This window comes from Empidonax traillii, unplaced genomic scaffold (assembly GCF_003031625.1).
Source record: "Empidonax traillii isolate 1590-97213 ecotype Southwest subspecies unplaced genomic scaffold, ASM303162v1 scaffold17:size2698205, whole genome shotgun sequence".
NCBI lineage: Eukaryota > Metazoa > Chordata > Aves > Passeriformes > Tyrannidae > Empidonax > Empidonax traillii.
In genome coordinates this window covers 493,768-521,252 of record NW_020955210.1, presented here as the reverse complement: position 1 = coordinate 521,252, position 27,485 = coordinate 493,768, and the positions used below count along the sequence as shown (strand labels likewise).

General features: G+C 39.7%; 1 protein-coding gene across 2 annotated transcripts in view; it reads left to right on the top strand.

Annotated features, from left to right (window-relative positions):
- IGF2BP3 (insulin like growth factor 2 mRNA binding protein 3) overlaps nucleotides 1-25,616 on the top strand; it is a 114,192-nt gene extending 88,576 nt beyond the window's left edge. For both annotated transcript variants that reach the window (XM_027895851.1, XM_027895844.1), the window contains 5 exons: nucleotides 13,561-13,680; nucleotides 17,665-17,739; nucleotides 20,550-20,681; nucleotides 21,981-22,094; nucleotides 22,983-25,616. In XM_027895851.1, coding sequence (XP_027751652.1) covers nucleotides 13,561-13,680; nucleotides 17,665-17,739; nucleotides 20,550-20,681; nucleotides 21,981-22,094; nucleotides 22,983-23,084 — 543 coding nt within the window. In that variant the 3' untranslated portion in view covers nucleotides 23,085-25,616. The remainder of the gene's footprint in view (nucleotides 1-13,560; nucleotides 13,681-17,664; nucleotides 17,740-20,549; nucleotides 20,682-21,980; nucleotides 22,095-22,982) is intronic.
- The last annotated feature ends 1,869 nt before the right edge of the window (nucleotides 25,617-27,485 follow it).

Sequence of the window (27,485 nt, the reverse complement as noted above, 5' to 3'; positions counted from 1 at the left end):
TCTTGAGATGCATACTGTAAGCCCACAGTTCTGTTCATCACTTGATTTTGTTTTCATTTCTTTCCCACCTTTCCCCCCTGTCGTGGTTCTTTTTGCTTTTGCTTTAAATATGCACCTAAACAACGCTGAATTTGGTGATTACTCTTGTCTGTTCCTCTGTTGCTAGTGCACCTTTACCCCTTCCCTGCCCTGCCCTGGATGCACCTTTTCTGGCCTGCTAAGATCTCTGGCAATTTCCAGGTTTCTGGAAATAGGATAGTGGCAACATCTGGAAAAAGGCATCAAGAAACAAGTGTCATTGTGTAAAACTGTAGAAGCTTTGCAGCTGGAAGGACCACACTGTCTGAACTCTCTTGCTTCTGTTCATGCTAAGTCCTCTGAAAAAGCTTTCATTCCATACAGTCTGGATGTGTGACAAGCTAACATGCAAAAAGGGACAAACTCACAGATTGCGTAGATAAACTCTGACGGCTTTTGTGGAGGTTGGGGGTGGTACCAGTGCAGCCCCTGAACCTGATACAAAGGGCTTCTAGAACAGATTAACAACTTGATCAGCTATGAACCTGAGTAATTGAAACTATCTTACCTTTTTGTACTTACAAATGACCGTATTTGGAAAAGAGAAGGTAGTTCTGTGGGCTTCAGGCAAGTTAGCCCCTCAGATTCCTTGGAGTGCCTGTCCTTCTCTGTGGAGAGAAAACAAGGAAAAGTATGAGTCTATTCTCTTAATAGATGTAGTTGTTCAGAAAACAAGGCTTCCATTTTGAAGAGTTTTAAACCTTGTTTGTGCATGAATTAATTTTCTGTAATTGAGTTTTACTCTTTTTTTTTTCCTCTAGCAGAATAATTTTTCAGACACTGATAAAATAGGTTATTAGGGCATGCAGATGTAGAAAGAGTCTATCTGTATTTTGAAGAAGTGGAAACAATTTGAAAGGCTAAAGGTAAACATGGAGGGACATCTAGGAAAGCACATGAGGGATTCAACTAAAATAAAATCTGTGACCAAAAGAGGCTTCAGGGAAAGAAGGTCTTAGAAACATTAATGAAGAACTCACAAGGAGGATCTATGTCCATTTACCTATGAGCTATGTGCTAACAAGTTCCTTGTTATGGCAAAAGTGTTTGAACAACCCAAGTCCCTTTAGCTTGTTTTGAGTGGATGTCCTTTTATGCTTGGGAGCACTGGTTAGCTGACATTGAGGATATCTGTTTCAGAAAGCTGAAAGTCCTTTCTGAAAACAGTGCTGGCAGCAGGGTATAAGGAAGAGTATCCTGCTGCTGTCTCACTTATTTTCGTGTAGTGCAATTTTTGCTGCTTTGTCAGAGCTGGACATGGGTGGCTCTTCCCTGTCTCCTGTTTGTTTGACTGAGCAAAGGTGTGTTCCTTGGCAATTTCAACTGCACCATCATTGGGGCCTCTTGGCATTCAGATGTCACTGAAGTCTGTTTGTGTGCTTACAAACCATATAGTGAGCCTTGAGACTCCACTGTGATGTGCCTGAAGGTTATGAAGCTTCTGTTGTAATATCTTTGTATGGACCCTTTCTTCACCTTGTGGGAATGGACTCACAAGCGGCTCTTCCTTGGGTCAGAAGAGGTAGGTGGTTGAATTTTGGGCGTTAGCAGCAGAGTGTCCGTATGGAGCTGATCCTTCATATGTACTATTTTCTAGTGGCAAAGTATTGCTATGACCCTCTGCAGGACTTGTTACCAAAGAAGCTGAGGTGTCAGTTATTGAAACTATTGCATTTCTGCTGCTGGTTTTTTATATGGGTGGAAAGATAAAAAACCCTACATAGTAGGCAGATATAGGATTTTGTTCAAGTGCCAGAGCTTAGTGACAGGTCTGAACATCCACAGCTGGAACCAAGTATTCCTAAAACTGAGTATTCAGGAGTTTGGGACTGAGTAGTTGGGTTTAGCTGTATTAACGTGGGTTTAGCTATGCTAATGTGTGTGATGCTTCATCCTATCCCTCTTCATGCAAACCTATAAGGCTTGTTTGACAAGAGCATGAACACTGTTCTCCAGCTGCTTCAGGTACAGTCCAGTGTCACTAACTTGGGAGATGGAGATGTTGTCAAACACTGGTTTGCGTTTAGCTCCTTGGACTGTGTCACATTCAGGAGAATGATGTCCATGTGATTGAGACATCTTATTCCCTAATGTCCATCTCCATGCTGGTTCATACTGGTGTATACACACCAAAGCCTTATCTAATCTCATGAGATGCAGTTTTTGTCTCCCAGAGAATCTGGGTGTTGCTTTACTCTGTCCTGGCAGTAGAGTCCACACAGGAAAGCACAAGTTATCCTGGATACTTTTCTGTTTACAGATACAAACATGCATGTGTGCACATGTCTATTGCATGTTGCTAACATTGTCTGAGCACCACATCTAATACAGGCTACTCATCCATTTTTTTGTATTTTTACCTATTGCTAGCAACAGTTCTTGATATTGCAATTGTTTAATTTATTTGCAGAGTCCAAACTCTGTTTCCCTGTTTAAAGCACTTTTTTTGTGCATCATTTAAAAGGGATGCAGTGGAACTGTATATTGTTTCAGTTTCTGAACTTTTCTCTCTATATTTGCAAAAGTTCAAGTTCTGTATATATTACTCTGGACTCCTAAAAGACAAATCAAAACATTGGGAATCATTGAAATGTTTCAAGGTTTGAGCAAAAAGTAGGATAAATAAACAAATATTAGGAGTTAAAGATTCTTTTTGCCATGAAATGGTCATTATTTTCTTCTTATGATCTTGATTATATGATCAAACTAGTGGTGGTTTTTTGATTGATGTATGCCCTTGTGTGACCATACTAAGGACCAGTAGCTTTTCTGTGCCTATTTGTAGCTGATGTCTTGTCCAGCTGCTTTTGGGCCTGGAGAAACCATCACTTTCTGTTTACCCTTAAATCTTTCTCCTTAGCTCTGCACTTCAATGCTCGTGTGTATTGCAGTTCTGACACAATTGCGAAGAGTTTCATTAGTCTGCCCACTGTCATTCGTAACAAGTGTCATGGCCTGAGCACCTGCACAAAGAATTGGGAAGAGTAGAAGTGACTATGCCCTGTGCTTGTTTTTTTTTTTTTTTTTAGAAGATACGTTGCCACAAAAAATGTTTTAACAAGTATCCCAGCCAAACTGCTTCAGATGTAGTGTTGTACTGCTCAAAGCTGTTTTGATGGAGTTGTTGCTTCTGTCTTCTGAACTGTGGGGAGAATATGCACATACTTGTCTCTCAAGAATAGAAGTTTGTTCTCATGCAACACTGAAGGTTTTAAAGCTCCAAACAAATGAAATCCTTATCTTAAAAGTTCAGCTGTGTACAGTTAAATACACCTGGCCCAACTACTGGGTTTAAGTGAGTTGCACCACCCTTCCTTTTACAACTGGAACTCTTGCCTGTTTAATTTTACATCCAGCTGCATTTCTTTTGTAGTCTTTGGGTCTGAAATTTGGCATTCCAAGGGTATGGGGGAAGACCATATGCAGAGACCTCATCCTGCACTTTAATGTCCTGAAACAGGGCAGTAGAATTAATTCTCTATCACAAGGTGAAAGGTAGACAGCTTTTCTCTACAGGAGAAGTTCACACCAGCTGCTCTCCTGCACCTATAAGGTCATGGAAGAGACAGTGAATTTCTGCCCTGTGAAAGTTAGCTAAGGTGAAGAGACACTCCTCCACTTGCAGTGGGACTGCTTTCTCTGCTGGTCTCTTTGCATAACTGTTGTAGCTTTTTGAAGCTCTGCCTTCAAAAAGCACTCTTTCTAACCTTTTCTTTAGCCTCACCGTTAATTTTCAGGTTATGTGATGTGCACAGAGGCTTCTAGGAAAGGGGGGAGGGGAAGGAAAGTTGAAAAAAAAAAAGGTAGCTTCCTACAGTAAACACAACCAAAAAATGAAACCACCTTATTCTAATGACAAAGTCTTGTACAGCTAGGCTGATAGGTTGCTTTCCTTTATTCTCTTTGCCGTCTCTTGAAGCTTTTTGTTGCAGGTGAGGAACATGCCAATGGAAAACTTTCTCCTTAGAAGATGTTGTGGTCAAGAGAAAGATTCCTTCTTTATTCTCCAGTAATTTTCATATAATAGTAAAGAAGACATTTTCTATAATGCATAGAAGTAAGAGAAGAAATAACTGTATTGTGCTTTTGGCAGGAAAGAAAAGTAATTTAAAATGAAAAATTGCTTCAGTGAGGGCCTTCATTTGATGCCCTGAGCATAGATGAGAGAGACAAGGAAGAGGAAAAACTGTCCTGTGTTTCCAGGTACTTTGACTCTTACTCGGTGGAGTTGGGCTCCTTTGGATGTCTGGGTTTGATAGGATTAGCTCTTGCAACTGTTACGTCTGACCTACCCAAAGGTAGTAATGTCTGTGCATCTATAATGTGTGTAGTCATAAGTGGCTTTGCCCTAATTTGGCTAGCTTGTTAAGCAGTAGATGATTTTGTGAGGAGCTGTGCTACAGCCAAAAGAGGATCTGGTTTTGGGGAGTGAAGAAGGATTTACCAGTGTTCTTATAAAATAGTTTTATGTCAGTGGAATTAAAACCATACATGTGCAGCACATACAATCTTGAGGAGGGCACTATAGGACAACAGCATTGTCTGACACAAAAAAAATACCTGCTAATTAGACTTCTTTTGAAGACTGTAACCTCAGTGCCCTGAAATACACCTTTCTCGATGCTTAATTCCTTAAATTAATTAATAATGAATTTTTTTGACAACTTAGATGTTCACTCCATGGTGCCTAACAGTATAGGATTGTTCTGCCCCGTGGAAAAAATGGTTGGTTCTCCCATTGTCTTGAAACTCTCCTGCTCCTGCCGTGATGCGTTGGCAGAGACCCGTGTCCAGAGCAATTAAACTATTCTGCCTCTGGAGATAGACCCACCCACCTGTGAGGGAAGCAAAAATGTCACCATGTAATGTACAAAGATCTGGCAACTCAATGGTAGGTCTTTTTACAGTTCTGAGGTTGTCATACTGCAAATACCATCACTTGCTCACTACTAATCTGTGCTTTTTAAAATAAAAGTGTCTTCCTCTGTGCATTTGAATACTTGTAGAGATATTTATAGTTTCTTTGAACAAGAGAATAAGAATTTGTTTTTATGCTCCCAGATTCTCATTGTGGGAAGATTTAATCTGTGTTCCCTGGAGCATCTCAGACTCTCAAGCTCTAAGTACCAGGCTCAGCACCTTCTGAATGTTAAACTAAATGGGAAATTTAATTCCACAAGGGGCCAAATATTTTATTAGTGGAGTGTACTGAGCTCCTTCGGGCCAGAAACAAAAGTAGGTCAAGTCCTCGTTCTGTTGTATCTGGCTTCATCTCTTGTTTGTTTGTTAGTTAAGCATGATGGAAAAATAAGTGAGCTTTCTGTGTTTACACAACCTGTTTCTCTGGCAGCTGTCATGGAATCTGAGAGCAGTGTCTTTGTAAACCAGAGCTGATGACTACCTGTGTCTTCCAAAGCCACTGATTTCCTGTGCAACTTCTGTGAGCTTGGAGCACCTGTGTGGCTCCTGTGTTACAGCTATGATTTTGTGGAAGTGTTTCTATACATACACTTCTTGTTTTGGTGGTCATACAACACTGCAACTCTGAATACCTATATTTGCTGCTTGTAAATGACCAGCAAAATTACTGCTTACGTAGTTTCACAATCTGTTCCTTATGTTGGTTTCTGCTTTTGGCTGTCTATTCAGAATAAAAGGTGGCAGATTGCTTTTTTTGGCATTGTGGCCAGTCAGATTTTGCAAAAACAAAAAGTTCATGCCATGTTAAGAAATATGTCAGACCAGTTCCTGCTTGTGAAATGCCTTATAACCAGCCTGCCAGAAAACATTCCTTCTCTGCTTCTGTGATTTCTACCCCTTGTTCCTAGCTAGACTCTAGAAGTGTTAGAAACACTTCTGATAGGTGTGGTCCTGTGACCACTGTTACTTCGAGTAGTCTGAGGAGATTCCCATGGCTTGCCAGGTAGAAGACGATGGTGATGAAAAGTATTAAGTTTAAGAGCCAAAAAGTAGAGTGAGTAGTACTAAGTGAAATGATTTTTACAAGCATCTCACTCTTGACCATTGTGTAATGACCAGCTGTCCTTGAATTTCAGATGTTTAAATGCAGTAGTCCCCAAACTGGAAATGCAGACAGAGGTCATTGCTTAAGTTTTCAACCAAGAGGAGAGGACCAGCTTAGCTGGACAGACAGAGGACTCCTACACAATTTTGGGGGTCTGGGACTGCTTGCTGGGGAGAGCAGTACAGCTGTGTGGCCTTGCCATGGGCTGTGTGTCTCAGAAAGGGTCATGCTCTCGGTTCATCCAGTGACACATTTCTTCCTCAATGCAGCAGTAACACTTAGAGGACAAAGGGGAGACAGCTCTGGTCTGAACACAGCGGGTTCCCAACCCAGAACCCAGACCCAGTGGAGGGAGGTGGTGGAGCTCCTGATCACACTAGAAGGTTGCTGCAAGTGTGACATTGAAGCTGGCTTGGGGGAGTTGCTTGCCATACTTGGAAATCCTTCTTGTTGCTCCTGCATCTTGCATTAACCTGGGGTTCATGAGAAGGTGAGACCCTGAAAGGATGGTGTCTGTACAGTTTGTGCATGGGAAAATGGGCAATGCTTCAGGGTGTGCAGATCAAAGTTAAAAATATGCATTGCTTCTTTGAAATTGTGTTTTGCTACCTCTTGAGTGACTGAATTCAGCAGTGAAGAACTCAGGATTGTTGTCCTGGCTTTTAGGCAGTGAATATGGCAGAAAGCTTTAGACTTGCAGCATGGACTTCAATCTGGTCCAAATAAACCCAAAATCTTGGAGGGTGGGGGAGCTCAGGCTACAGTTTGAAGTGATGCTGCCAGTGTAGATTATCACTGATGTACAAGATGGTGACTGAGGTATTTGAAAGGATGTTATAAAACTGTGAATCATGTTAGACCTGTCTACTAAGACTTTAGGTTGTCCTTAATGAGCCTCTTGTTTCCAACAGAAGCTTAAATTTTTAGCATTAGTGTTGGAAAATGAATACAGTAGGATTTTTCACCATTATCTAAAGCTTATTTCTTATTAATGCATTGAATCCTACTAGAATGTCTTCAAGGATACTTGGCTTAATACTGGTTTCCCCTTGCTGCAAGTCTTTATTACTAAATAAGAACATATAATATATCTGTAGGCCAGAATAATTCTTCACAGTGCATTGCAAAAACACGGTTTAAATTTTGGCTTTGTGTCTGGTGCAGGGTTTGAATAAAATACCTCACTTCCTGACAGAACTCAGAGTATTCTGAAGATTAAGTTATCTGTAAGTCTGCCTTGTCTTGATGATGGTGATCATGGCAGTTGGGAGAATGGCAAAAGAGAGCTTTCTAATGCAGTCACCTACTGTCTGTATATGTTTACTTTACAAAGTGGATTTGTTTATTAAAAAACCCCAAAACACACCGGTGGCCCACTAGGCTAGATGGTAGACAAATGTTGTCTGAGATTTCTCTATGCAGTCTTAAAATGATTTTAAATTATTTCCCCCAACTTAAAAAACCTGATTCTGTCTAGAAATGGCTAACGTGACTTCATGACTTAAAATAAATGTCTCAACCTAAGGTAATTAATTGGCAACATGAAACATAACAGGCTTAAAAACTAGCAAAGATCTGATTCTACTCCTATTGATGTCTGGCATAAAAATTGTAGTTACTTCAGTGGGTACAATATTTTTAAAGATTTATAGCCTTATCCCAAACGTTGCCATGGATTTACCAACTGCGTGTATTTGATGGAGCAAGGGGTCTAAGGAGACACTTAAACACATGACTGAAAAAAATTTGTACTATTGCTAGGCTTGCAGAAAAAGACTGAGATTAATTCTCAAATGAACTTTAGGGACATAAATAACAAATGTACCCCTTTATGAGCTCTGCAGTGGGTGGGATCACACACTCATGCTGATTGAGGGAGCTGTGGACTGACCTAGCAGCAGCAGCGGCCAAAAGCAAAAGAGGAGGGGTCATCATAAGGAAGAACCCAAAAGGCAAATTGATTTTTCTGTGTATTGTTAGTTGTTCTGTCTTGTGGTTTCTTATAGGTTTTTTGGTTGTTTTTTTTGAAATACCATTTCCTAAATAGAATGTTCCCTACTCCAGCTCTAGTAGTTGGGACCTACTTTTTTACCTACCACTGTCTACCTGGAGGATCATGGCTTCCTTTTTCTGAGTTTTCATCCTTGCCTGGCCATGCTTTGGCTGTTACCCAAGTGTGAGATGCAGGAATGCTGCTTCTTCTGACAGTCTATCGGGTAAGGGGGAAAGCTCTCCTTCTGTGTGATTTTGGGCAGTTTGTAGGCTGATGCATCAGGAGTTGGCAGAGAAATGTTATAATAACCTTATCTTAGGGGCAGTTGGTCTCTACAGATCTTTCTAACCCTCCAAGCAAGAGTCGCAGAAAGAAGAGTGAATTTGCGAATTTTCCTGGCTGGCAGTCTTCAGCTTCTAGCTCTGGTGTGGAGCAATAGCTCTTGTGCTGAAGAATGTGTGGCAGTATCCCAAGGAGGAGAAGAATCTCACTCCTGCTGAGGTTCTGGAAACCAAGAAATGATGGCTGTGCTAAACTGGTTTGCTAAGAGTTAAATACAGTGTGGTAGAGTTGGCAGCAGAGAAGCGATTGTCCTGGGAAAATCTTCCGTAGGGCTGCAGGGTCTGGTTGGAATGATGCTGCCTGCAATGCAGGGGCTCCAGGTGAGCCCAGTGTAATGGGAAAGCAGAGAAGGGTGACAGGATTTAGGAACAGATTAATCTAGATCTTGGATGGAGGTGGTGGGATTTAAAGGAAAAAATAAAAAAAAATAGTTGGCGTGGACTGTTAGGCTAGGGACAGATGGCTGGTGCTCAGGGACTTGCAGGAGGTATGGAAGGAGGTGTACCCAAGCTGCTCCAGGAAAAAGAGTTGGACTAGTGCAAAATATTAGAGCCAATGGTGTGCAGCAGCAGTTGCTTGATGTCACCCAGTGGGGTAGATTGACTTACATCTCTGCATTAGGTCACTGTTTTCAATCGTGATTTAAATGAGCAAGCACGAAATCTCATTTAAGTTGACTTATCAAATTTTACATGTGTACTTTAGTTACCTTTCTAAAAACCTTAGTGTGTATTGTGTACTACCACAACTACTCTTAGCTAACAGACTGAATATGTCTTTCTATTTACACAAATATGCAGATTGCCATTTGCTTTGTTTAATGTTATTTTTTCCATTTTCTGTTAAAAAATGAATGGTGCTTTTCTTATTTGCTTGATTAATTTTTAACTTCTAATTTTCATCAGGCAAAATTTGGATGGAAATTTGAATCCAATTAATGAACAAAAGCAGCATTTAAAATTGTTTTCATTAGTTAAATATTCTGGATATAGACAAAACTTCCTTATCAAGCCTGTTTTGTGACTAAAGCAGACTGATTTTTGTAGAAACAAAGCAAGTGTTATTAGCTGTTTATGAACTAAATTAATTGTTTCTTGTCTCCATGCTCTTGAAAAATCTATTTCTTGTATCCAAAAAAGTCTCTGTTTCTGGAACTCTTCTTGGAATTAAAAAATCCAAAACAAACCCACAAAAAACCAACCCACCCCAGAACAACCTAGATTTCCTATCTACGTGAACACCGCAGTGTCATCTGCGTGCCACAGCTACACAAGACAAACTGTTCTCGTTAGGATGGACTAGTCATGGGCCCATACTGCAAATATTGCTGGGGCAGAAGAGGTGATCTGTGCATCACAGATACTGGAGATGGTTACTTGCAAATTAGGATGGGTGTATGGACTATACGTCTTGGTGAACCTAAGTTACTACTTTTAAAGATTTTTCTTTCCACATTTCTGTCAGTTCCCTGGGTTGGGCTGGCTTCGACTAAAATATTTTCTTATGTATGGGGGAAAATAAAGTGAGTGGGGAGGAGGAGAAAATTGTACAGGAGACCTTAGTGTTGTTAAAAATATATACACATGTATATTTTAGTTTTTAAATTTTAAGTATATGTTTAAGCAAGCTTGGCTTTGTTAAGACAGTGAACATTGAAGCTCAGATTTCACAGAGTGGGAAATAAGTTCCCTAAATTTAGTGCTTCTAACATATGTTTAAGATCTAGGAATCTATTTCTGATATAACTCATGCTAGGAGTTCCTGGAAAGCTCTGTGACTTATGTGGCATGGCATGGGTAAGATTAAATTATAGCTGATTTTCTTCCATTCTAAGATCCCCAGAAGCATCTGTAAGATTGATGGGCGGTATAGTCATTGCATTATATTTGGATGTGTTTCTTTTGCAGGATAGTCTTCCAGTAAATACAAAAGGATTTAAAAATTATTGTAATAGGTAAGGAGGTGGACAGAAAATAATTTGAACTTGGTGTTATGATGCCCTCAAAAGCTTTAGCTAGACTTGGTTTTTGCCAGAAATAAAATGAAAGATATACAGTAGTTTTTTTCCTAGTGGTTAAAAATCAGTGTGGGTAAGGAAATGGACACGATTTCTCTAAATTTGGTATCATGTTATACTGGAGATGAATTTGATTATGCATATGTGCCAGTGTGCTCCTCCAGACAATTTGAAAAATGAGTGTATGAGCATTTCAATATCAACAGATTCTCTACTGTTCTTTAGTAAACACATATCACTATTACACCAAAATGCAAGTTTAGTGTTAAAGATCCTCAGCCACATAAAAAAAATAACAAAATCCTTTAGGGAAAAGGGAAGTTGAAATGTATCAACAAGTGAAAAGCATGAGGAGGGATGGGGGAAGAGTGCTACAGTGAGCTGACTTGTACAGTTAGAAAGGCACACGTGCATCTTCTGTCTTTTGTTGCCTTTGCCCATGTTTCATGTTTAAGGATGAGACAGCAGAAAAGATTTTCAGTGGTAAGTTGAATCTAGTAAAGAATACATGCCCTGAAATTAAGCTTCAGGAAGAAGAGGGGAAAACTGTGCTGCAGACAGATGGGCAACAGAGGGAAGGCAGGAAATATATGCAAACAAAAATAATGAAGTTTGACTTGTTTCCATGGTACAGAAATGTGTCTGGAGGTGGGTTTAGGTAGAAGCTGCTTAAATTCTTGAAAATTAAGTCAAATTACACAGTTGATTTGCAGCACTGTTGTGCAAACTAGCTGGAAAGTGTGTGTGTGTTAGCTCAAAGTTTAGCTGCAAGAGGGTGGCTGGAGTTGCATGTGGAAGGGAGAACTTCAGCAGTGGAATTCTGCAGGAGCTGAAGCATGTGTGGACAATTGAAGGTAGGGCACAAGGAGATGAGTGAACAAATGGGGTGGCTAAACTGTCTAGATTGGAATGAGGGGTTGCCTCTACACTCAGTGCAGTTAGTATGAGTCCTTGCAACAAAACTGGAAAAAAAAATATGAATGCTTCATGAACTTGTAACCATTTAGAAAGTTTTCTGGAGTGGTAAGATTGAGCAAGTACCTACAGTAGCATTTCCAAATTACTGGAAAGCTTGGTGTATTCTCAGTGAACACGTAAAAGGACTTACTGTGACAACACTCAGGATGTTTGTAATAGGAGGAGAAAATGAGTAATCTGGGAAGTCTTTTTAACATATATGCTGAAGTGACTGGTATCTTTCATTACAAATATGTAGTTTTAGGGCGTAGTTTTGAGATCATTTTCAACTGATCTGTAGGCAGATTAGAAGGGGTGCTCCCACCTTTTCCCATTCCCTGACCTAATTGTTGTTGCTTCCTCCCTTGATCCTGACTGCTGCTTGTGTGGCTCTCTGGTTATTCAGATCAGGAACACACTGCCTGCCTTAAAAATCGGCTGGATCTGCAATCCTGCTGTCCACAAAACACACAGGGCGGTGGGGAGGCTGGGTGTGGAGGGCTGCATTCAGGGAAACCGGGGGCTTAAACCAGCATGAAATGACTATGAATCCTAATACCTTGTAAGTGTGAAAACACAGGGTAAATTGTGCAACTGTTACAATCACCTAAAGCTACTGCCAGAGTGTGTTTCTATTTTCAATATCCTATTTTGGGGTTTCTTCACCTGGTACATGGAGCTGTGCCTGGAATTTGTATCCCCTGAGGTTACAGTTGACTTGTGTTTACCAAAAATGAAGTGGTAAAACTTGGAAACGAGCATTTTTTTCTGATTAGTTTATGGTTAATGCAGTGAGACTTTGCTTCCAGTTGAAATAAAGTTACTGAAACTTTAAGTGGGAAATAGTGTTTTTAGGATTGTAGCTGCTTTTTGCTTTGTGTTGAATATATAGCAGGATTTTTTTCCCCAAAAATGTCATGGAAAAAGCGGCTTTGAGCTTTTGTACCTGGGTCTGTATCCCTACCAGGATATACAAGTGAGCAAAGCTAAAGGAGTGTGGTTGGTCCCATGTGCATTGTTTGCTGGTGCTTGGTGCTGGTCAGCTTTGGGGCATTGAGAAAGCAAGGATGAGAACGTCTGTGTTTTTTTTAAAAGACCTTGGCACAAAATGGGCTTGTTGACTTTGTCTTGTTGAGAATGAGCAAAATGAATTTGGAAAATAAATAAGAGGGCTACACAGAGGAAGAAATGCTTCAAAAGAGGAGGTGTAATGTCTTAAATACCTCCTAATTCAAAGAAAGGTTTGCATGAAATGATTTTGAGAGGCAACCCTGACATAAGTAGATGGGTTAGTGGTAACTTAGTCCATACTTTGCGATGCTCCATTAATCTGAGACAGGCTCTTCTGAGGCTGCTAAAATAGTTATGACTTACTGTGGCATATGTAACCCTGCTGTTTGATCAGCGCTGTGCAGCCTGTAGGGAGGATCTCGAGTATTATGTTGTGCTTTCCAACTGGGGTATCTGCTTGAAAGCAATAGGAAGATGCAGTGATGCCTGATACCCAGTGGGTGCAGTGGTAGGGTCCTCTTGCTTTTAAGAATTCCTAATGTGGTGTTTAATTTACTAGCCTGCATGAGGACTGCTGCCAAGGCTCCAACTGTTGCATAATGTTACACAGTAGGAATCACTGGCAGATTTCAAACTGGCTATCATTCCAGATCACTCCCACACAAAGGAAATTGTAGCATATATGTAACTCTGAGGCTTTTTGTGGCACTCAGCACAATCTAAAATTAAAAGTGTAGCTAGGAGAACTAGAAAGTTTGCCTGCTCAGTCTGTAGCCCCTCTGCTTGTAGTAGCCTCACCTGCAGAGTCTTGCATGTGGAAGAGAATTCAGACAGCAACAGGTAAGAGCAAAAACCTTGCAAAGAAGCAACACCTCGATTGTTTTTTTAAAACTCTAAGCATTAAAATTGCGAGTATTTTATACAAGATGAAAGAATCCTCTTTTGGCTCAAACTATGTATCATGTTCTGTGAATTCTGTGATTCTCAGAAACAGCCAGACCCTTAATATTCAGACATCACAGGGGGAAATCTTATTTCCCCCTCATTTCCATGCATGCCCGTTCCGTACCCATTTTCTTGTCAGTCTGATTCATAATGTTCAAAAACATTCACTGCATTTTTCCTTCTTCCCCACAGCAACAGCCTGAGTCTGAGACTGTTCATCTGTTCATCCCAGCCTTGGCAGTTGGAGCTATTATTGGCAAGCAGGGACAGCACATCAAACAACTTTCTCGTTTTGCAGGCGCATCTATTAAGGTATTATTACACTGACTATAACTTTCTGCCTATTCTACATGACACTTCCAGCAAGTTTGCACAAGCCGTGCTTTCGTGAACATCCTCCCCAACTCCGTGCTTAGAATGTGATGTGATAAATGGTACATTTGTTTATAAATCATCTTTTAATCTTCCTTAAGACAAGATAATTAGAAGCGTGTTTTCAAACGTCTCCTGAGGTGTGAAATATAAGCTGCAAAGAAAACTACTTTGGTGGTCTCAATTTCTTAGAAACAGACTTGCGTCTTAATGATGCAGTGCTTAAAGGCTTTCTTCTTGCTTTCAGTACAGTGAAAATTGGTGAGGTAAATTCCCCTTCTAAAAACAGCAGCACAGGTGAAGTTTCCTGCTGCTGTGACTGTTCTTGCTCTGTTCCAGATGGATTGGTCTGGGCTGTCAAGCTCAGATGGCTCCATGCTGAAGTGTTCACGTTTTAGCATCACCCTTGTGCTCCAAGCTCCTGGGGTCAGTCAGTTCTTTAACATCATGTTTACCTTGTTACCCAGGTTTAACATCCAGCTGTTTGTGTATTGACATTTCATGTACAAGGTGGTTTGCAGAGGTTGACCTTTCAGTGAAATCCATCTTGGCTGTTGTTAGGGGTTAGTACCAGTTGCAGTCGTAGAAAGGCCTTGGCTTTTTGCTACTGATGCCATTGTGACCACATGTATCCTCTCTAAAAATTGAACATTTTTTCTTTTAATTAGGCTATTCTGTGCTGTAAAGATAATGTTTTGGTCTAAATTGGAAAAAAAAAAAAAATATTAGAAGTACAGTGTGTAGCTTTATGTGCTGTTGGATTGACATTTTCCTACACAGGTAAAGCAAATATTTTCTTCTCAGCTCTTTGTTTTTGATCAGGAGATGTGACCTGTTTAGTGAGTGCTGTGGTGGGGAACTGCCAAAAGTCCAGGGCAGAGGGGCATGAACTGGCTATGCTGAGCTGAGCTTGGTGAAGCCACTGAGGCTGGGCTTGGCTTGGCAGGTGTTCATCTAAGTGTGCAGAGCGAAGTAATTGGGGAGTTCTGATGAATGAGTCTTGTGTGCAGTTTGCTGAATGCTGATCGGTCAACCAACTGATGTGCTGCCCAGTTCCATCCTTTTTTTGAGCAGTATATTAAATGGTTTGTTATACTACCCAGATGGTTTATGTTAGTTGAGCACTAATAATCATATTTTTAGGAAGAAAATGAAATAGAAGAAAGAGAGATGTGCTGATTTTTCTTTATCAAATCTGTCTTGCATGGAAGTGTGATATATCACATGGATTTCCTCTTTCTCTCTCCATTCCCACAGTTTGTATCTAAAGATTAGGCAGTGTATGGAAGGTACTGCTAGGTGGAGAGAGAAATGTGAAACAACCTGGACCTCCAAGAACTCATCCAACCTAGTTTTTCAGTTGGTCCTTGAAAGGGAGTTTCCAGTGTTTCTCATGCACCTGGCTAACAGTGGCCTCAGGCTTCCTCTACTGGCTGGCACCCCTCTACCCCAATGCATTTAACAGTTCTGTATTAATTGAAATTCAGTTAAAAGTATTTTGAAGTTCTGGTCTTTTGTTCCTTTACTAGCAATAAAGTAAAGAAATTTTTGTGAAAATAGGATTAAATCTTAGCAAAACTATACAGATACAAGGTGTGCTTGCTAAATTGGGAAGTTGTGTGTATGCTTATCAGTTGAAAGCATAACTTCATCTGTAATCTGGCAGAACAGTATGGAGCACTACACTTGCTTCTGTGTGAAAGTATTAAATGACAGGTGATAAATTATTCAAAGCTTTTTGAACTTCCCTTGTGTTGACCACCTGCCCTTTGTCAAAACTTTGGAGCAAAATAATAAATTGTGAATCAAGGAATCTGTGCTTGTAGCTACGAGTTGGAGGGAGTGCTGCCTGTGAGTAACTTTTAACTTGCCAAGCTGCAGTAATCCTACTCCGCAGAGGAAGTATGTCTCCGAGCATAACTCTTGGTTTGAGTTGTGCTGTAGCTTGTTACAGCTGAGGATGTTTTACATCCCCATACATCTTCTTTGTGCTCATGCTGAGCTTTGTAGATCTGATGAAATTCATTAGCTACGAAGTAAGACTAAAACTGCAGGTGGGCAGGGGTTCTATGCAGGGCTGCAGTGTTCAGGCTGTCAATTCAGAGGTTTATGTGGCTGTTGATGAGCTCAGGTTGTGTCTCTGTGCTGGTGGTCATTGCTTGGCAATGCAGGCTCAGTGTGGGACTCCAGCAGACTCAATTTTTCACTAAAAGAGCCAGGCAGAGACTTCTGGGCTGTTGTCTGCCCATCCTATACTACAGTTGGGAACCCACTGTCATCTCCCTGGTTACAAATTCTTTCCAGAGTAGCCCTTCCTGATGATGGAATGTTTTGGAAGTATGAAGTTGTCAGTTTGTGGCTTGGCATATGGAAGATTGGTTGTTTCTGGCTAGGACTGTAAAATTATTTAATTTCCCAAGTTAAATTCACCACTTCTATACTATTTGTATGTATATAACTACTTTTTCCAAGACCAGGTGACAAAATTAACACAGAAGACTCTTAGGTTACCCCTTCAGAAATTGAAATGTTAGTGATATGTATTTCTTTCACAGCCCTCAGCCATGTTTTACCCCAGCTTCTGAGAACAGAACATTCTAAGATAAAAGCAAAGAAAGATATGTCCCAGAACATTTGAACGCATGTAAAATATAATGAAGGCTTGATGGAAAATATTTTTCTTAACATTTCAATAAAGGTGCTGGTGCTCACTAAGAAAAACATGATGTGACTGGAAAAAAAACTACAGCGGCCAATTTTCATGAATGACAGTTCAGGCTGAGCTCTGTGCAGTCAGTTGCCTCTAAATGTGCCTTGAAATTCTGGCCCTTTAAAATACTTGTTTTCCAAAGAATGAATGAATTTAGTCTGTGCTTGCTCTTACCACAACGTCATGTCACAAAAGTGGACTGCTGTAAAATTAGTGTATTTTTAGATATATCCACTTGAAATGCAGAAATCTTGAAAAACAGATATGCAAACCAGATAACTAGGATGTAATGCCTTCTGTATCTTAGGGTACAATATGAATAGTTTTAGAAACTTTCCTTAGCAAAATTCTTTATTGAAAATGATGCATGGTGACTGGTAATTTGTCTGAAATAAACTACAGCTGTAAAATATGAATAACATCCCTATGCCAACAGCTGAGATGAAATTCTGTAGTGTTTAATATATTGCTCATTCAACAGCAGCTATGTAATACTAGATGCAACAATGGAAATGTCAGTTGCGATAAACAAAAGATTCATTTGGAATGTCAGAGGCTAGTTTGAATTATTTAATGCCGCTGGAGTCTGAGAACACCACCCACAGAAATTTTACTGTTGTGGTGACATGAACTGCTAAAGACCCTGCAGGCATCTCTGTCTCAGCTCTGGTGGAGCTTAATTTTTATTTGGGTCACACAAATGTCTGTAGATACAAACCCCTTGGAAACTGTGAACTCATTGTCCAGTATAGAGGAATGTTTTGGATCCGATTAGTTACAACAGTAAAGTGATCTTCTGTTCTCAGGGTGACGAATGCAACTTTTTGCTAATGAGCAAAACTCATTCAAGCTAATGGGTAGGGATGAGAATCTCAGTTTATTAACTGTGTTTATCTTTTCGAAGGCTACATGTCTGATACCGCTCATAGCCACGTGAAAATGGCATGTGGGATTCTGCCATATGTGGATGAGTTGCTGTGTCTTTAATTTTCAGAAGTAAATTTGCTTATGGTTTAGCCAGTTTCTCTGTATGACATTATGGCTAATTAATGCACTTTAAAGAGAATAAACCCGTCATGACTGAAGTGTGATGCTGCTGCTGTAACGAATAATTTTTCACTCTTGAACAGAATGTGAGACTGAAGTGGGGAGGAGGTGGCTTTAAACTATTCCTTCAAAAGACAGCTACCAAAAGCTATGTTTATCCATTCCAGATTGCCCCTGCTGAAGGACCAGATGCTAAGCTGAGAATGGTTATCATCACTGGACCTCCAGAAGCTCAGTTCAAGGTACAACATATAAAAACTTGTTAATCTGTAGTGACCTTTGGACCGTGAGGTACGATATTGAAAATAAAACACTTGGTTCCAAACATGCTTTATTCAGAATTTTAGTAAACACTGGGGTTTTGCTTTTGTTTTGTTGAAAAGTGTCTCATAAGAGTATGAGTAATACAGTGCTAGAAGAAACCACATTCTGGTCATCTGAAAACTGTGAGTTTCATGTAAGTAGGAATCCAGTCTAGCAAAAAATATGACCATATTACATTCCTGCTTTTTCCTTTTATCTGCAAGCACCATTTAGTTCAGTCTTTCTAGTTTGTCTTAATATGTGCAACATTTTCATGTGCTTAATTGAAATAATAAAGCTGACAAAATGAGAGATCGAGTCTTCCCAGGTTACTGTTGTGTGCCCAATGGAAAATGCTTTTTGGATAGCTCAACGGATAACTAACTACAAGATTTCTAATTGTATTTCCACAACAACTACAAGTTGATAGTCAACTTGATTATCTCATTTGTGTTTAAATTGAGTTCTGGAGTGGCCTTCTGCCTTACATGCCAAGGGATAAATCTAGTTACCCCAAAAGGAGTTGACCAGGCTAGGAGTGATGCAGACAGCTCAGTGCAGCAGCCTGGCCTCATCACAGATAAGGCCCAGAGCAGATAGAAAGTCACATGAGAGTTTATGTCCAGGCGTTGTTCTCTTGCCTCTTCTTATTTTTGACTTTGTAATTTTACTTCAGGGCATCTAGCAAGACGGAGGCGCATAAACTTCAGGGGTATCTAGAATCAGTTTCAGTAATGCCTTTAGGATTTCTGGAAAAGTATCAGGGCAGGTAACTTTGAAGCTCTGCCTCTGTGATGTTTTCTGTGTGCATGTGGGCTTAGCCACATGGCATGTTTTACATATGGGGTACTTTTATGATCTGGGGTCAGCAAAAGGTCAGATACTGGCCACTCTTTCTTTTCATCAGATATCAAAGGACTTACCCTCTAGGAGTAGCATGTTAAAGGAGATTTGAGCACCCCTTATCTTGACTTTTTGTGTAGGCAAAGTCTTGTCCTCAGGCTTCCTCACTAAGATGGAGTTCTTCTGGCAGCTCTGCTCTCCAACCTGGATCATGCAAAGAGGAAAGTCTCCCTTTTCTGTACCCCATACATAGACTAAAATTACATCAATCAGTCTTCACTTCTCTACACTTGGGCTTTTGCTTGCAAATGTGGATCAGTGTACTAGCACAGTCCATGCTTTTGAGTATGCTGGTCTTGTGAAAGAGAGGGATTATCTCTTGGGGCTTCCTTCAGCTCCAGTCCTTGTAAGTCTTTTGACTACTCTTTGAGCAATGCCCCCTTCACTATGATGGGCAGAGAGAGAGCTGTCCTTTCTTTTATTGCCACTGTTAACCTGAAGCATGCCTTACGGTCAGGGCCAAGCCTCATTAGTGCTCTCCTTAAGCTCTTTTTAAGAAGGATGTTCTTTCTCTTTGAGGATAGGCTATTGTTTTTTGGGCACCAAGAATGTAACTGATGCTCTGTAATCTGAAGAAGTGAGTAACCAGCTCTTGGAGAGTCAGCGTCATCACGGAGACTGAGTTTGGCTTCCTTTCCTTAGTACCTTGTGCTCTGCTGTCTGATTCGTGTCCATGGTGGCCACAGCAGCTGTGCCCCTTCTTCCTCAGCTGCAGTAACCTGAGGATGTTACAGTATGCAGGGCTAGTTATTAGCAAGGGAATGGGAAGAGAATATGCCACTGTTTACAGCCTCTGGTGCAGTGCTCCCTAGAGTTTAGGCATATCCATTGCACCAGTATTCAGGGGTCAGTGCATTGCCTTGGACTGGGGATGTGCAAGTGTAGTGGAATCTAGTGTAGACAACGTATTTCAGCTACCATTTTGCTGTGAAGCAGCTGCAGCCCAGTTAGGTTGTTTCCTTTCCTTAAAGACTTTTTCAAGAGCTGAAAGATTTGGGACATTGGAAGAACATCTACAACCTTTTAAAAGTCCACATCCCACCTTGCTTTATAATTCAGCAGCAACGCATGTTCTTTTGAAGCATCTTGGAGATGCATAGGAGATGATCTGGTTACCATTTCTCAAGAATTCACTCATGACTGTCAGGGAATAAAGAAATTAATATTTTTAAAAGTCAGCAAGACTTACAAGCTTAGTCTTGATGGACATTCTTCTTGTTATCTAGCACTTCTGTGTTTCCCAGGAAAAGGAACGGTGTGCTGGTTGGAGTAATACTGTTCCCATGGTACTATTTAGATCTAGGCAGTTTGATTTTTCACTTAAGAAAATTGAGCAAGTTCAGGTTTCTTTATTTTTAAACAATATGTTGTAATGGATTGTAAAAGCAAGCTGTTTGTGCTAATTGGAGTCTTTATCCCATGACTTGTTGGGGGCGTTGTGGCTTCTTTTGTTTAGCATCCTTAAAAGAATGGGTTTCTCAGTCAATTAATTGCATTTCGTACTTCTGGGTGTAATAAAAAAGCTTCAGGCAGACAGTTGTTCTTTCCACCATTCTTTACCTGTACAGAAATGCAATGGATACTTTTAAAAGCAATATTTCTACTGAATAGCAGAATAATGATTCCTGTTAAAATGATATTTGATTCCCTGGTTTGGCATGCAGTCTTTACAGCTGGACAGTGGTGCTTCCTAGTTTGGTACAGTAACTTCTTTTAGAGAAATAATGTATTTATTGGGGAAAACACTTTGTCAGGATTGGGTACTGAGAATTCTCCTTTCTGTAGAATTTCTTGAAGTTAACTGGATCCCAATGAGCACATTCTCTAACTGAAAGCACTTTTGCAGGCTCAAGGGCGAATCTATGGAAAACTTAAAGAAGAAAATTTCTTTGGACCTAAAGAAGAAGTGAAACTTGAGGCTCATATAAAAGTGCCATCCTATGCTGCTGGTAGAGTTATTGGTAAAGGAGGCAAAACAGTAAGTAGCTGAAATAAAACTTTTGGTGTTGCTCAGTTACGTTTCTTACTTTGGTGTACACACACACATATAAGGCTTAAAATTTAAGCTAACTAATAGCTAATCCTTTGTTACATTAAAGCAGGAGCTATTTCCTTAGCTGTACTTGTTAGGCTTTCCTTTCTTCTAGTGTGAATTCAAAAAAAGCCAATCTCAGAATGATTTCTTTCATCTTAAAAAAAGGGGGGGGTGCGGGGAGCAGGACGGGAGGAAATAAATAGTCTAACGACCAGTCAGATCTGCAGGACTTTTATTAATAGAAATTTAGTTTTTCCATTTAGAATGAATGTTTCCACTCAAACTCTGCTTTTGTGAACCTTAGCTTGTGTGCTAGGTTTTGCTGTCCAAAACTGAGTGAAAACATAATTTCTAAAGAAGTGCTGGGAAATTAAGACATGTTCATTGTACAAAAAACACTGTATTTTTGTTTCAGTTTAATTGATGGCATTTCTTAGGCTCAATTTATTGTATAAAATAAGGTCACTGAGATTTTTCAATCCTGAAAAGCTGCAGGTGCTCTAGTATTTTCATATGATTATTAGTCAGGAGTTAGATGATGTTTGCAAAGAAACGGCTCAGTCTTGTGTGTCCATCCGTGAGTACAATGAGGTCTCCTAAGTTCAGTGTCAGAAGGCCAATGTGGCCTCTTCCATTACTTGCAATGGTAAGAGGTTTAAGGACAAACACATCTGAGAAGCTGTTCATTTAAAACATTTTTAATAAAATAATGCTGTGCATTTCTAAATAAAATTAGTGTAAATGGGACAAAGACTTTACCCTTACCTCTACTTAACACTATAGAAGACAAGAAGCTACTGAAAATACTTTGCACAAATAGAACTACTCATTGTTCTGTTTGAAGTTCTCCATCTTGTGGAGGTTTCTCGAGGCAAAGAATATAAATACTTTGGCATTTTTCTTCACGACATTATATGAGTTTTCTGACCTTACACTTTTAAACTCAACTGTAAACACTGTGGCATCTATTTGCTTTTTTTAAGTCATGTATTTAACACCTTCTGTGTGTTGTATTTAGTCTTTAAAACACTTCTACAAACCCAGGGAACTTGGTGCTAATTTATGTTAAGAGACACAAGAGGCTCATCTTGCAGAATGCACACTGCTGCATGCTTTCTATTAGTGAGGGGTGTTTTTTAAGTGTAACTTAAGAGGAAGATGTTTTGGTGGTCAGGACCTTTGTGTCTTGATGGTTGTGGAATATTTGTTAGTTTACGGCTTTCTGACTTCTTCTCTCTGTAGGTAAATGAGCTTCAAAACTTGACAAGTGCAGAAGTTGTAGTCCCTCGTGACCAGACACCTGATGAAAATGATCAGGTGGTTGTGAAAATAACTGGTCACTTCTATGCATGCCAGGTAGGAGGACTGGAATGATCTTCTTTATTAGCTTGATGCTTCCATATTCTTTCTTTTAAAACCATGTTCAGGAACCAAGGGGTACAAGATTTTTACTCAGGATATAGAAAGCACTGCTTATCTTGCTGCAATAAACTTTACTCATGCTTGTGAGAGATTTATAATAATACTGCATGGTTACATATGTAAAACAGTCTCTTTAAATTCGTTGGCTTTGACACTGCTAAAACTTTCAAAGCAAAAGAAAACCCAAGTTGTGATTGGACTGAAATTCAGAAGGAATAGAGACACAAATGATATCATGCTATTTGGCAAGAACTGCCCCCAGATATGCAATTTGTCTACATTGCCCCATCTGTTGATTTAATAGCATAAAGAAAAGGATCACAAGATTCATTCGCTCACTTAAGTCTTAACTCAGACCAATTCCTTTTGATATTTTGGTACAGATGACTTGTAGTTCAGAAAGATGGGATGGGAGGGGGCTGGGAAATCATTTAAGTCTGACCTTCTGGATTCCCTGGTGTATAAAAAATTTTTACACTATTAAAACAGTGGTTCTTATAAAACATTAGTATCTCCAGAGGAGTAAAATGAAGGTAATCTGTAACTTCAATAATCTTAGCATAGGTAGTCATCTTCCTATGCTCATGCTTTCTATATTACAGATGTGAAATTGGCTATGGCAGGTAGTTGTGGTAGGTGGAAAAAGAAGAAAAATTAAATTTTAAGTTGTACATCAGGACTAAACCAAGTGGATTATAACTAACAAGTAATCATTGGTCATTCTGTATTTTCTTAATCCTAGTGGCATCTGTTGTTGGTTGTAAACAGCAGTCACTGCAGCATGGCATCATGATGGGCTGTTTTTTCTTTTGTGTCTTTCAGCTTGCTCAGAGAAAAATTCAGGAAATACTGGCTCAGGTAAGAAGGCAGCAGCAACAGCAAAAAACATTGCAAAGCGGACAGCCTCAGCCAAGACGAAAATAAAGGTTTAGGAAATGGCCCATCAGAGACAGATGCCAGACCAAAGACAGACTGTGCGACAGAGAGACGGGTGGTGAGCACCTGTTGAAGTTATGCAGAAGATCCACCAAGCCAATCACCTGTTCGAGGACCAGGCAACCGTTGAACGCTGTCTCTGAGAATGTATTCTTTAGGCTCTCTCAAACTTTTGAAACCCAGCTTTAAAATAAGGACCCCTTCACTTCCCTTTTGTTCTATTCTCACAATTTAACATAAACTCGTTAGTCTTTTTTATTGTTCTTATTATTCCCCAACAATTTTAGAACTTGGTTTAATGAAGCTTTCTCTTCTGAGTTCACTGGTTAAAAAAAAAAAAAAAGAAAAAACTAACAACAACAAAAAAAGAAAAGGCATTGCTCTTATAGGTCCAGTTGTAAAAGAAAAAACACATTTGGAGGGTGGGATTGCGGGTGGGCTTGGGTTAGAGCAAGGGTACTGACAAGAGTTTAAGTGTTAGTCCCAATGTTGAAACAAGTGGCATTTTTTAAAAATAATTTGGTTGCATTTTTACATAACACTGCCATGAATAACCTAAGGGAAGTGTTGAATGGTGTTGGCCAGGGCATAAAAAGATAAATATGCATTTTACTAAACTACCTCAGGCATTTAGTACCTCAATGAGAAATTGTTCCTTTTTTGCTTTTTTTTTTTTTGGTATTTTGTATACTTTATAAAGCTAATAGTTCTTGAGCATTTTATTTTTTTAAAAAAAATTAAAATTTGATCAGCCACCAGCCAGGAGTACTACAGACTTATCGGGGAAAAATATAGTAGAGCACTTCTAGCTGCTGGCTGATGGGAGTAAGGTGGGTAAAAAAAACACAGCCTCAGATTTCCTGAGGGCTTCAACACCATCATTTGTTTAAAAAAAAAATTCAGTGAATGTTCAAAAGATAGTGAATGATGCCAACATTCTGATAGCAGCAATGCCGTTTAGTTTTCTTTTAAGATGGGATGAAAAAGTTTGTGACGGTACTTTTTTGGGAACAGGACAAGGAAGTGATGGCAAGAGGCTGGGGTTGGGGGAAAAATTTAGAAGGCTGCAAGAGGCTGAATTTTTTTTTTTTTGTGCTACTTGATTGAATGCATGAACCCTTTGTGCCTTTGACCATCACTACCTAATAATGCTACATTTAACCATTTGCAGCCCATTTGGACTTTGCCATTTTGTTCAAAGAGCAAGCTTCATCTTCAGTTTGATAGAACACTTGATCTGCTAGAGCATATTTGAGGCCAAGAGGCTCTCTGCTGTCTGCAGATCACATCATACTGCTTTCAGTTACCACGATGGGGGAAGGTCAAACAGTGTTTGATCATTGAAAGATAATGAAAGGCTAAGTTTACATATCCAGCCGCTGTTATGGGCCACACTAAGCCACTTTGAAGGTATTAAAAATGATTGCAAGAAAAAAAAAAAAAACAAAACAACAACCTCTCTAGCCTGGCTTATAATAAATGCAGCAGGATTTATGCACGTTCTGCAACCAACCATTAGAGAAGAACAAAAAAATGTCAAAAGGCAGGGATAACAGGAAAGTTACCAAATTTTTTAATTTCCAAATGTAATTTGAATGATGATTGTGGTAATAGTGACACATTCAAGTTTCTACAATAAACTTCAGTCTACCTCAGTTTAAGAAAAAAAAAAAATGTGGCAACACATGGTGCATAAAGACTGCTGTGTGTGTGTGTGTGCGCGTGCACGCCTGTGTGTGTGTGGTCGACAGAGCCATGCTATTACCTCTGAACCTTTTTTGTGATGTTTTTTTTGTGCATGAGATGATCAGAATCACCATGCTGCACTGATTTGAGGGGCACAGCGAGCAAAAAACATTTGTTTCATCATTTTGTTATCTACCTCTTAGGTTCATGTTGAGATAGAGGCATTACTACATAGACTAGATAATTTTCCCAAAGATCATTGTTGTACAGATTAGATAATTTTGAAAATGGTCTGAAGTGTTTTTCCTGCATCTCTTCTTTACTAATTGGTTTAAAAACCACAAACTTATGTTGTAGTTTTAGCAAAGAAAAATGAGTTTCTTTTCCTTTTTTGACAGTGACCTTCATCTAGCCTTTAGGATAATTTTTTTTCTTACAATGAATTTAAAATTACTGAAGTATGAAAAGTACATAGCATTTTAAATTTTGTTGAGGCTTAAGTCAGTCTGACGTTCCTTTCTTAACATTTGAGAAGGATTTGACTTCGTTATTTTCCATAAAAAATTACTTTACAGATAGGCGCTGCATTTACATCTGCTGATTTAAATACTGTCATCTCTCTTAAATTTCTAGACTTAATATGGTAATTCATGTTTTTCTTTTCAATTGAGACTTGGTAATTTGGAGTATTTGGGAATAGCTAGAAAGTAAATACTGTAAATGATTTCAATATCCACAAAGTATGGATCATTTTTCATCTGTAATGTGCCCCCCAATGCAGCTCTACTTGCCAGATGCCTCTGAATGGAATAAAGAGTTTAACTCCTATCATCAGATAAAGTTGTGTGGTGTTTTTTTAAATGAATGAGGCATAGGGACAGACTGTTCTAAATATTTACCGTGCTTTGATCAAGTTGGTTTTCTGTCCATAATAACAACTGGGTAAGGGTGAATTGTCACCTTATGGGTATTCCATAACTGCTAGGACAACTAGGTTACCATGTTTGCACTTCACAACACAAGCAGTAACTTCTGTGGCTTATAATTCATCTTCTCCCTCCCATCTAACAATGCCGTACAGTCCGTAGTAGAACCTATACTTCAGGGTTTGTCTTGCACAGCTCTCTCAGGCTCATCTGCTGTGGAACAGATGTGAACTCAGCAGTCCTGTCCCAGGACAAATGTGAAGGAATCCTAAACAGGTTTGACGTGAGATCTGAAATGCAAAATTTTTTTTTTTTTTTTTTTTTGGGCATTTTTTTACCCAGTCTTTACTGTGGTGGTTTTGGTGTGATGAAGCTGTGTAATGAACGTGGCCCTAGAAGGTTGGATAGGTAGAACCAGTCACACTAGCAAGCAAATCTGCTGGGCAACCTGTATCTCACTCCAGCCATGACCACCCAAACACACACCACTTGCCTGTGAGGTGGTACGCCAATATATTAGATCCTTGTTTACATTATTTGGAATAGAAATGAGACTGAATGTCTAACTGAATGTCTCAGAGGTGAGATGGAGGAGTTGGGGAATGAAGGAACATCATGAATTACACAATTCTGTATCTTACTGAAGAGAAGTGGAAAACCCAACTTGTTTTCCAAACCCTTGCAGCCTCTTACTTGTCTTCGCTTCCTGGGTCCAACTAGCAGAAAGAGGGAACTGAAGAAGTTATGTCTGTAGAAGACACTGTGTATTGTATTTCATAGGGCACCCTAAGCTCATTTTTTCCATGCCAGTATCAAGCTATCTTCTCAGAACCAGCATCCTGCCATTTGAGCAACATAAGAAGCCTTGCTCTGTACTGTGGATGCATTTGTGACAGCTCAGCTCCTGACTTTTTTTAAGCATTTGCTTAATCATGACATTTTTATTTGCTTCCAACCTTCCAGAGCTTTTATTCCTAAGCTGCAATTTCCAAGGCATGCGCTCTTTGTAATACTTCCCATTAAATGAAGCATGTGTGCTGTGCAAGGCAGCCTGGGCTTGATATGGTATTAGGGTGTAGGATTTTTAAACAAACATGGAAAATTGTGGAGAAAGCACTCAAGCTGGGCTGTAACAGATGTTAGCTCAACTGCCAGACACAAACAGTGCCTGAAAATGAAGTTACTCAAAGGCAGTGCAGGAAATCGGTGAAATGACAACAAAAATTCCACTTCCAATGGTTTCTCCTGTGCATCCATCACCAAGGGATCCTGCACAGAGCCAAACCTGCAGGTACCTCTGTACAAGAGGACTGAATGATGAATCTGTAGACTCATTGCACAAGCTGCTTGATTTATTTTTATTTTACACAGAAATCACCTGACCCATTGACCTAATTCCCCAAATGTTTTCTTTCCAAAAGGGGTTTAATGTTGCACAGTACTGATTATCCTGACTGTCTTGGTTAGTTTGTAAGTCCCCAGCTTTTAACAGTATCAGGCCACAGTCTCACCAAGGCAGGCAAGTAACCTGGCTGAGGCATTGCAGTAGCTCAGCACAGATTGTCAGTGCTTCTCTTAAATGGGTAAGGACAAAGTTGTTTTCCTGGGCTGGCAGTTCTTTAATAGCAACCAGTGGAGGCTCCATAGAACTCCTTTTCACATTATGCTCTAGCAGTAAAGTCAGTTATACCTTTTTATTTTATTGGCTTTTTGCCTCCTCCGTTAATTTTTTTGTCTTGTCTTACAGACTGTTACTCCTTTTCACCTCTAAGAGTCC